Below are 11,016 nucleotides of genomic sequence, written 5' to 3'. Positions count from 1 at the left end.
TTCTGAGCCAGGTGAGGTACTGTACACCTTTAATCCCAGAGTCAGAGGCAGGTGGATCTCTGTGAGTTCATGGCCAGCCTGGCCTACAAAGCCAGGTACACGGGGTACCCTAGTACAGGTCAGCAAGGCAACATGGAGAAACCCCAAAAAAACAACAAAAAGAAAAGAATGCTGGCTTCTGGAGAGGAACAAGGTGTAACAGAGGGTGTTAGAGCAAAATGAATGGGAAACTTAACTCAGAAGGATGTTTACCTCCATTCTTTATGACAGCTAACGGCATAATTCTGACTGAGAAGACAATATGGCTGGCATTCAGAGGCCTTCTTCCCAACTCCTTGCTCAGTTCTCACAATCAGCACTAACATGGGGTCCTCCTGGGAAGTGAAGCCTCAAGCTCCAAATCCCAGCATTTAGGAGGCTGAGTGAGAGGATCGCTCTGAAGCCAGCCTGCACATAAGTTCCAGGTCACCCTGGGCTAGCACGGGAGCTTGCCTTCAAAAAAATAAGATGGGTCCACGTGACCTGGTTTCAAATTCCGGCAGCACATGTGGAGCTGGGACCTTCTGCCAACTATCTACCTGTTTTCTATGCCTAGGTGTGAAACATGATGCCAACAGACTGCTTTCACAGCTTTTGAGGGCTTAACAGTAACGTTAAATGTACAAAGGTATGTGATCTGGGTGTGGTGGCAGATGCTTAGAGGTAGAGAGACAGGGGGACCTCTGTGAGTTCTAGTTCCAGGTGAAACCCTGTCTCAAGGGGGGGAAAAACAGACAAGGCTGAAGGGAGAGGCCCGACAGCTGGTACCATAGTAACTAGTTCAGCCTTACAGTTGGAAGGCTCATGTGCCTTGTCGAGTCCATTTAAAACTTTACACCTAACAATAGAGGATTTCAGCAAGGCAGGAAGGAATCTTCATAGCCTCGCTGAAAAATACACAGGGCAAACCTTTTTATCAAGGGAAAAAAAGAACAGCCATTAATGGAGCTTTTATGGGCTTGCTACTTCCATTTAAACTGTCCACTGCTGGAGCTTGCCTGACATCCCTCATTATTTATTGAAGACCTACTTCATCACGGTCTGTGATCAACTATAAAAACGGCAAATCCCCCAAAACCCCAGCATTCTTCCCCTACTTCAAGCTGTCTTAGTCCAAGGAAGGCAGGGAAATGTCAAAAAGGCCCCCGTTACTCTGTCATGAATTTAATAGAACTCACAAATAGGTTAGTTTCAACAATTCCAAGCCCCTAAGTGCGCAAACATTAACAAAGTGGCAGCGTGAGGTAAACTGAACGGGATTTCACAGCATGCGGCCAGGGCTCAGTCCCACTGGACGTCCCGTTCCTCTTCAGGGAGAATACTCCAGTTCGGGGAGGCCACGTTTCGGGCCAGCCAGTTGAAATCGTCAACGTGGTTCCAGTTATTTTTGCTCCTATCCAAACCGGAGTCCTGGAAGTCCTTGTCGATGCCCTGGTAGGTCCAGGTGTACGGGGCAAACTGGACGCCGCTGCAGTCCTCCACGATGGCCCTGCTGGTCACCTGCAAGAAGATGCGGGTGTCCCTGGTGGTGTGCACGCGGAGCTGCTGGCAAGCCACCGCCAGCACGCAATCCCGGCAGTCCTCCAGGAACACGGAGGTGGTCACCGGGCCGCAGAGCACCTTGCAGCCGCGGGCCTTGGCCAGCCGCAAGGTGTTGGGATTGCCCCGCAGCCGGACGGTGCAGTTGGTCAGGTCGCTCAAAAGGATGTCGCGCTGGTGCAGTTCGTCGGCTCTCTTCTCCAGATCCTGGGACTCCAGGTTGGAGAAGCCACAGGCCCAGCTGGTCCCGGGGGTCCCCTCCTCCCGGGCCAGGGGCGGCGAGGGGGCCGCCGAGGCGCCGGGCGCGGCGTCTACCTGCGCGGCCCCGGCGGCATCCTTCTTCCGCGCCTTGAAGGCGAAGCGCTTCTTGGGCTGCAGCTCCTGGCGCCGCTCGGCGAGGGCCGCCTGCAGCTGCGCCAGCGCCGCCTGGCCCTGCCGCAGGTCGTAGGCGGCGAGGAAGAGGACCGAGTCGTTGAGGAGCTTCCGCAGCCCCTGCAGCCGGCTGGCCGCCTCCTCCAGCCGCTCGGCCGACGCCTCGCCCCGCAGCAGCTCCTCGGCCGCCGCGCGCTCCCGAGCGAAGGCGGCGGCGAAGAAGGCGCTCTTCTCCTCCTCCACCTCCTCGTCCTGCCGCTTCTGCTTGCGCCTCTCCGCCTCCATCTGCCGCTCCTGCTCGCGCCGCTGAAGCCGCTCGGGCACCAGGCTCAGGTCCCGCGGGGCCCCGGCGGCGGCGTCCGCCAGGGGCACCGAGCAGTCCACACCCTCCATCTTGACTCCGGGCTCCCTCACCGGCCGCCTTTCCCTCCGAGCGCCCTCCCGCGCGGCCTCCCACCAACGCGCCCCGCGATTGGCCGGCGGCCGTGACGTCAGAGCCCGCCATATCCTCCTCGCCTATTGGCTTCCTCGCCCTGGGGGGCGGGGCGGGGGCGGGGCCGGATGACAGGAGGGGGTGGGGAGACAAAGGTCCTGGTGGATGGGTGGGGTGGGAGGCAGGCGGGTGAAGCTCGCTCTTTTTTTTTTTTTTTTTTCTTCTTAAAGGGGCAGGACTTATATCCGGGATTGTGGGGTGAGTTGCAGCAGCGGCAGCTGCACATGTGGGTTTGTTTATAAGAACGAGGTTAGAAACTCGCAGGCCTCCCCCTCCCCCCAGCTCCTCCCCGCTACCCCCTTACGGGCCGGAGACGTGCTGCGGGGCGGTGGGAAGGAGTGTGTGCTTGTGACGGTGGTGGGGGACAGGTAGCGCGAGGAGGATGGAGGGGGGGGTTCTCGCACCTCCCCGGCCGCGCCGGAGGAAGCTGCAGCTGGAACAGCTGGCCAGGGAGCCGCCTGCATGCCTCTGGGGGGGTTTTCTTTTGCTTTTTAAAATTCCCCTCTACCTTCCATCACCTCAGCCGGCCCCTGCCGCCCTGGTAACCCTCCCCCATTCACTGCAGCTCGGCGCGGCCTGGCGGGGGACGCGCGGGTCCCCGCGGGCAGCCCCTGGGGCGGGAAGGAGGCGAGCGCGGCCCCGCGGCGGGGCAGCCTGGGTTCCTCGCCGGAGCGGGCCCCGGGGTCCCTGGGGGAGCCTGGAAACACATCTTTTTTTAATTTAATGGCCAGTTGCTGCAGTCGGAGGGGGAGCGGGGGAGGAGGACAGGCCGCCCCCACCCGCCCGCTCTCCGTCGGGCGCCGCTGGCCGCGCGGGGCTCACGCCCCGGCCCCGGCGCCTCCCTCCGTCTAGGGCCGACGGTCCTTAGGAGGGCGAGGGGGAACGGTACATTATCTCCAGAGGCGGTGGGAGGGATTTGTCACCGGAAGTGAACGAGCCTAGCCTCAAGTCCGGACCAACCCGAGGGTGCTAGTGGGCAGCCCAGGCCGCGCAGTCCCTGGCAGGAGCCCAGGGCGGCAGCCGCGGACGGCTCGGCTGGCGTCCTCGAGCGCTGCCTGCAGCCACCGGGCCGTCTGGACCCGGGCGGCCCGAGCATCTCTCGGCTGCAGGCCCATCCTCCACCCTGGCTGCCAACCTCCATTTTTGTTTTTTAATTGGGATTTTTTTTTAATCTGCCCCCCCAAAAAAAAATACTCGCTTGAAATTTTACCCATATATCTGCGTTTTCCCGCAGAGAAAAATGGGGATAAAACGAGAGCCATTCAGTTAAGTTGGAATTAAGTCCAAAGCCTCCTTTCCATTAAAAAAAAAAAAAAAAAATCCAAGCCTCAAGCACAAATTCTTGATTGAAGAGAGAATATTCTTCCACTACTGTGTCAGGACAGGTGTCACTGGGTGGCAAATTCCCTGCTGGGTGGAGGGCGAGGGAGGGTCACGTGGTCGCGTGTTCATGTTTGTGTACCTGATGTCACATTGCTGATAGAAAAAGAACCACCGATGGTCACTGGGCTAGCTGTGCAGGCTTTCTATTTTCGTTAGTTTTGTTTCCTGGGCAAGATAAATGAGACTTTTTTTTCCCTTCTACTTTTTAAAAGCGCTTTTATTTCACAAAAGTATGAACTTGAGACTATTGTGATATAGCTGATGACTTTCTTCAGGTTACCCAGAGGAATCTGATAGCTGCTTTCTCTTTCACGAAAGGTAGATTGGGTTTTTGTTTTTAGATTTATTTACTTGCATTTTATGTATATGATTGTTTTGTGTGCATCTATGTGCACCGCGAATATGCAGTATTCGTGGGTGCCAGAAGAGGCGTCAGATCCCTGGAACTGACGTTAACAGGTGGATGTGAACTGCTCTGTGGGTGCTGGGAAAGGAACCCAGGCCCTGTGAAAGAGCAGCAGGTGCACCTAACCATCAAGCCATTTCTCCAGATGAAAGATAGACCTAACCTGTGGAGATTAAAAGAATGATTTTGATACAAGAAGTAGCAACAACTCCTGCTTTGCTTTAGTTCCCCAGTGTCACAGCCTATCCCATTCCACTTCAAATGGCTGGGTGGTGGTGGCGATGGTGGTGGTGCACGCCTTTAGTTCCAGCACTCGGGAGGCAGAAGCAGGCGGATCTCTGAGTTTGAGGCCAGCCTGGTCTACAGAGCAAGTTCCAGGACAGCCAGGGCTGCACAGAGGAACCCTGTCTCAAATAACGAGAGAGTGAGAGAAAGCTGGTTGGAGAAATGTTTCTTCAGCTTGGAGTTTGAGCTGTCAGCTATGGTTACAGGCGTGAACTGTATGCAAAGCAGAAGTCTTTTGGGATGCCTTTCTGCCCATGGACAGGTGTCTGTTTGACAGGAAGGTGCTAAAAAGCGTCTGTTGTTGAGCTTAACATTTAAGCATCAAAGGACAAAGATGGAGAGTCGGGTGTTGGGGACAGTTTTTAAAGACTTTGGTGTGAGGCCCGAGAAGGGTCACCGTGAGCTTTGTCTTGGAGCACTGGAGTGTTGTTTTTTGTTTGGTTGTTTTGTTTTGAATCCCCAGGCTGGAGTAGGTGTCAAGGCAGGTGGCAAGCTATTTGGTTTCTGAGTTAAAACCCATAGGGGGTTCGCTAAGTGCTGTTCTGACACGTGAGGGCAGTGGATGGAGAATGTGTCCTTGACAGGATCCTGGCTCAGCAACGGTAAGTGCCCGGTTGGCAGGAGAGGGAGGCGTGCAGAAGGAAGAGGGCAGTGAAAGCGAGCGGCGTTGACCGTGAACCTCCTCGCAGGCAGAGGCTGGTGAATCTCGTGGACGTCTTGCAAAGTGAAAGGATGTGAAAGAGCTATGGATTTTAACTGTTTGAATTTTTATTTTATTGGGGGGGGGCGCACCACATCATGGTGTGGAGGTCAAAGGTCAGCTTCCCAGAGTTGCTCTCCTCTATGCGGGCTCAGGCTTTTGGCAGCAATCTCGTCTTCGCAACCTTAATTTATATTTGTAACAGTGGTTTGCATATTTTGTGGTTCTCTGTGTTGGGTTTACTTTTTAAAGAAAGTTGAGGTGCGTTGGCGCTTTGCACACATGTATGTCTGTATGAGGAGGTTGGAGCCCCTGGAACTGGAGTTACAGACAGGTATGAGCTGCCAGGTGGGTGCTGGTATTGAGCCTGGGTCCTCTGGGAGAACAGCCAGTGCTCTTAACCACTGAGCCACCTCTCCAGCCCTCAAAGTTTTCCTTCTTTCTCTCTCCCTGTCTCTGTCTCTCTGTCTTTCTTTCTTCCTAATGTGTATGAGTGTTTGGCCTGCATGTATGTACAGGAGAGCCTTGGATACCCTAGAACTGGAGCACCATGTGGGTGCTGAGACTTGAACCCAGGTCCTCTATAAGGAACTCTAACCACTACACATCCCTCCTGTTCCTTTTAATGCCTTAAAAGTGACTCTTAAACCAGGCTTGGTGGCTCATGCTTGTAATCCCAGCCCTCAGGAAGGTGAAGCAGTAGGATCAAGAATTCCAGGCTAGCTGGGCTATGTAGCTAGATCCTGTCTTTTGAAGAAGGAGAAGAAGAAATAACCGCATGTTTGTGGTTATATGCCTCAGGAAATAAATAAGCAAATGGTGAAAGCATTCAAATGAAAGAAGCTGTGGTGTGTGCAGCACAGGAATGAGGCACCTTGCTGTTCAGTGGGATTTATCAGAGTTGTTGGGCAGATGGCAGAAGCCAGCCAAACAAGACACATCCAAGCCCTGAGTTCTAGTTGATTGTCAGAGGAGCGCAATCACCTGCTCACCTCTCAGCGAGCTAGCTAGGAGCATGCTATGGCTGTGAAGTGTCCGCTGAAGAGATCTAGCCCTCTCTTATCAGAGGGTGGACCAATCTTCTCACCTCTAATGCCAGTGTCTCTGGCACAAAGATGATGAAAAACATCTGAGAGGGCATGTCCTATTCTTGAAAGGGTCCATTCTTATCTGGAGGCATGACAGCTGCTTCCCTCCGCCTCTACTCCTGGCTGTCTCCTCCCCGTCAACACTCATTAGCTGAGGAACTTTTCCTGTCCTGTCTCGGGCAGACGCTGCTCTTGTTCTTATCTAGTGCCTGCTTATCAGAACTAACTGTGCTAGGGTGGCAGAATGGCTCAGTGTGTAGAGCATTCTCCAAGCAAGCCCGAGGACAGCCTGATTCGGAACTCAGAAACCTGTGGAGGGGTGGAAGAGAGAGCCTTCGCAGAGTCGTTCTCTGGCCTTCACACGATTGGCACACAGTACGTTAAAAGAAAGAACGAATGAATGGAAAAAGAACGAAGCCCAGAACTGAGCCAGGGAAACCCCAAGCACTCAGTGGGGCTGGAGGGATGATACGAATACTCGCTGCTCTTCCCGGGATTAGAGTTTGGTGGCCTTTAATCACCTGGGACTCCAGTTCCAGAGCATCTGATGCCCTTCTCTGGCCCTCTGGCCTGCCACTCGTGTGTATGTGTGTGTGCTTGAGCATGTGCCTGTATGCACACACGCACATGTGTGTGCATACAGGCACATAAATAAAAATAAAAGAGCTATCCTCAGGAGCCAAAAGGCTGGGAAACAATCAAACAGATTTAGAAGAGGGAGCAGTGTCAGCTGACAGCTGTTTGTCTGGGAACGAGAAGGGGGAGGACTAGAAGTCAATGAGGTGCTTTGTTGTGTTTTGAGTGTGTGTGTGGTCTGGAGGCCAGAGGGAAGGATTCAGCCCAGAGGAAAACGTCAGAAGAGGAGAGATAAGGCCTGTGATATGAGTCATCCTCCAAGGCTGGATGGGGTTGGGGCCAGACACAGGTGGAGAGACTCACGGTGCACAGGAGAAGGGATTCTTCTTGGCTGCAAAGTAGGGTTTTAATTTATAATAAAAATTATTTTATGAGTATGGGTGTTTTGCCTGCAGGTATGCTTGTGCATTACATGTGTGCAGTGCCTGCAGTGGCCAGAAGAGGGCGTCAGATCCCGTGGAAATGGAGTTAGAGAGAGTTGTGACCTGCTATGTGGGTGCTGAGAATAAAACCAGGGTACTCATCAGGAGACAGTGGTACGTGTCTTTAATCCCAGCATTCAGGAGGCAGAGGCAGGAGGATCCCTGAGTTCCAGGTCTACAGACTGAGTTCCAGCACAGCCAGGGCTATACAGAGAAACCCTGTCTCAAACAAAAAACCCAAACTGGGTCCTCTGCAAGATCAGCATAAACTCTTAACGACTGAGCAATCTTGCCAGCCCTGTATTTTTATTTTATTTACTTTGGTTTCTGTGTGGCCCTGGTTGTCCTGGAACCTGGTCTGTAGACCAGCCTGACTTTAAACTCAAGTTCTTCCTGCCTCTGCCTCCCAAGTGCTGGGAGCAAGAGTGAGGTTGTGGAAAAGAGTGGAATTGTGTCCAAACCCCGAAAATCTCATCTTGAGACCAGCAGGAATAGGACAGCTCTTTCCCTGCCCTGTGCCTGCGTGCCCTGGCACACATAGCCTTCCTGTCCAATTGCAGACAAAACGCTACATTGTGATCCAGTGTGCAACAGTGTGCCTGTCAGAGAAGGCTCTCCACAGTTACCGGTTGAAGGAATAAACACTCAGCCCAGGCACTCTAGAGGCCCAGCTTGCAGTGATGTTTACTGTGTATTTTATTTGTGTAAGTGTGTATTTGCGTGTGGACTGAATGTGGAAGGTAGAGGAGATCTTGTGAGTTTTGGGGCTCAAGCTAGGTGGTCAGGCTTAGCACCTGAGATGCTCTGAGCCATCTCACAACCCCTGCAGTGATATTTATTATGTGCAAGGGAAACCATCCAGAGCAACAGCAGTTTTGGGATTATTAAAAGGCACAGCTGGGTTTTAATTCCTAAACACGTTTGAGTTTGATACCTCAGTCTCTTCCTTCAGATAAAGGATAGTGAGTCACCCATGACCTACTTTTGAATTATAAAACAGTGTTTTTAAACTGCAAGTACCAGGGTCTGGGGACCTGCTAAGAAAACTGGCCTGCCAGGTGGTGATGGTAATGCACACCTCTTGTCCCAGCACTCAGGAGGCAGAGGCAGGCTGATCTGTGAGTTCGAGGCCAGCCTGGTCTACAGAGTACGTCCAAGGCAGCCAAGGCTACACAGAGAAACCCTGTCTCAAAAACAAAACAAAACACACTGGCTGCTTTTCCAGCAGGCCTGATTTCCAGCACCCACGAGGTAGTTGACAGCTGTCTGTAACTCCAGTTCCAGGAAATATAATGCCCTCTGGCCTTCAAGGACACAGGCAAACATAATGGAAAAACATATGTACAGCAACGTATGTACAGCATTTTTTTTTCTTTCAAGATAGGGTTTCTCTGTGTATCTTTGGCTGCCCTGGTTGCTTTGTAGATCAGGCTGGCCTTGAACTCAGAGATCCACCTGCCTCAGCCTCCAGAGCGCTGAGATTAAAGTCCTGTACCAACACTGACTGGCTAAAATAAATCATTCTTTAAAAAAATAGAACAAGGGCTGGAGAGATGGCTCAGAGGTTAAGAGCACTGGCTGTTCTTCCCAAGGTCCTGAGTTCAATTCCCAGCAACCACATGGTGGCTCACAACCATCTATAATGAGAACTGGTGCCCTCTCCTGGCCTGCAGGCACACATGCAGGCAGAATGCTGTATAAATAATAAATAAATAATATATTTTTAAAAAAGCTTATGTGAATGTGTGTTCTGTGTGTGTTACATGGTTTGCAGTATAAATTTTGAGTAGCTGGGACTACAGGTAACATGTCTGTGTTTCTTTAAAAACTATAGTGTGTGTGTGTGTGTGTGTGTGTGAAACATGCCACAGCACACATGTGAAAGTCAGAGGACTAGGGAGTTGGGCCTGTCTACCAAATGGATCTTGGGGATCCAACTCAGGTTGTCATGGTTGGCCACAGGCACCTTTACCTCCTGAGCCATCTTGCTGGCCCTCTGTGTTTCTTTTTATAGGTTGGCCCCAGCACTGAAAGAAAAAGAGGGAAAGGGAAGGAGGGGGTGGGGCTTGGGTTCTGTGCTGTACCGTGGGTGTGGTAGTGGGCAGAAGTCCTGAGAGGTTAGGGCACCCTGTGTGCCAGTCAGGGCTGTGCGAAGACAGCGCCATAGAATGTCCTGCAAGGGAGAGCGGCAGGTTTGGGAGAGGCAGTGACACACGGGGGTAGGAATAGGATCCGTGCATCCTGTTCCTGGTTTTTCTTCTCAGTCATGAACTTAACTCCCTCTAGTGATAAATACTTCACTTGTGTCTGAAGAATAACTGTGAAACAAAATTTGAAGCAAGAGTGAAAGGGTTTTTTGGGGGGATGGAGGATGGAGGAGAAGAATCAAGATGAGGTTTCCCTGTGTGGCCTTGGCTGTCTTAGAACTCATTCTGTAGTCCAGGCTGGCTTTGAACTCAGAGATCCCTCGGCCTCCTGAGCGCTGGGACCAAAGATGTGTGTGCCGCCACCACCACCCAGGCAGGGCAAACGTTTTGAGGGAAGACGAAGCCAAGGAAAATAGGTGACTCTTGACAAAAGTCTGATTCCCTGGGAGCCCAAAGCCACTGCATGGCTCTCCTGGGCTTTCTGTGGGCAACTCTAGAAGGCAGCCATGTTCTTTTTTCCTAAGTGCATGTATGTGCAGACCAGAGGTCAGCTTCGGTCATCATTCCTCAGGAATTGTCCACCTTGTTTTTACTTATTTTTCCCCCTAAGGCTTCATGTTTTAATTATGTTGTGTGTTTGCGCTAGAAGAAGGCATCAGATGCCCTGGAGAAGCTGTGGGTACAGGAGGTTGACACAGGTGATAAGAACTGAACTTGGGCCCTCTGCAAGAGCCATCTCTCCAGCATCTACCTCCCTTCCTTTCATCCTTCCTTCCCTCCAGCATTTGCTGTGGGGGGTAGGGTGCAGAGGGGAGTCAGTTCTGCCTTCCACTTTGTTGAGGCATAATCTTGTTCTGTGGGCTAGTTGGCCCAGGAGCTGAGCCTCCAGGTAACTCTCCTGCCTCTGCCTCCCACCTCTCTGTAGGAATGCTGGGGTGATAGATGTTTGCCTCCACACTGGGCTTTTCACAGGGAGCCTGGGGGTTGGTCCTGCTTGCTTGACTAGCTTTTGCAGGCCCCTACAGAGTGCTCAGAAGCAGAGTCTTGCTGGGGCTCAAGGCCTGATAGTCAGGCTGGCCAGTGAGCCTAGGGATCCTCTGACCAGCTATCAGTGCTGAGATTTTAAGCATGTATCATTACTTGGCTGTCTGTGGGGGTGCTGGGAATCGAACCCAGATCCTCCAGCTTGTATAGTAAGCACTTTACTGGCTGAGCTATCCACCCCGTTTTTGTTGTTTTTGAGACAGGTTCTCACTGTACAGCTCAGGTTGGCCTTCAGCTTGTAATCCTCCTGACTTTGGCTCCCAAGCACTAGGATTAAGGTGAACCCTACCAAATCATATTCTTTGCTGCTTCTTTAGAACATGTGGGAGTTAGCACTGATCTGAAGCAGCATTTATTGCATAGCCTATGCAAGTTATAGGGGGAAGTGTGTATGAATCTTCTGAGTAACAAGAGGCAGAAACAGGGCTGGTGATATGGCTCAGTGGGTGAGGGAGCTTGCTG

General features: G+C 52.3%; 2 protein-coding genes across 4 annotated transcripts in view; one reads left to right on the top strand and one right to left on the bottom strand.

The window, feature by feature from the left end:
* Positions 1-1,187: 1,187 nt before the first annotated feature.
* On the bottom strand, positions 1,188-2,400 carry Tbcc (tubulin folding cofactor C). The gene has a single exon (XM_021640145.2). The coding sequence runs from the start codon at positions 2,341-2,343 to the stop codon at positions 1,321-1,323; it is 1,023 nt and encodes a 340-aa protein (XP_021495820.1). The 5' UTR covers positions 2,344-2,400; the 3' UTR covers positions 1,188-1,320.
* A 199-nt stretch (positions 2,401-2,599) lies between these two features.
* Positions 2,600-11,016, top strand: part of Bicral (BICRA like chromatin remodeling complex associated protein) — a 92,040-nt gene continuing 83,623 nt past the window's right edge. Inside the window, exon 1 of one of the 3 annotated variants that reach the window (XM_060369562.1) lies at positions 2,600-2,641. The gene's annotated coding sequence lies outside the window, so the exon portion shown is untranslated. Of the gene's footprint in view, positions 4,145-11,016 lie in introns of all 3 variants that reach the window. The other 2 variants (XM_021640167.2, XM_060369563.1) reach the window with 2 other exon arrangements.

Source organism: Meriones unguiculatus, chromosome 16 (genome assembly GCF_030254825.1).
Source record: "Meriones unguiculatus strain TT.TT164.6M chromosome 16, Bangor_MerUng_6.1, whole genome shotgun sequence".
NCBI classification, from domain to species: Eukaryota; Metazoa; Chordata; class Mammalia; order Rodentia; family Muridae; genus Meriones; species Meriones unguiculatus.
The sequence above is the reverse complement of the archived record's forward strand: the minus strand, read 5'-3'. Positions and strand labels throughout refer to the sequence as shown.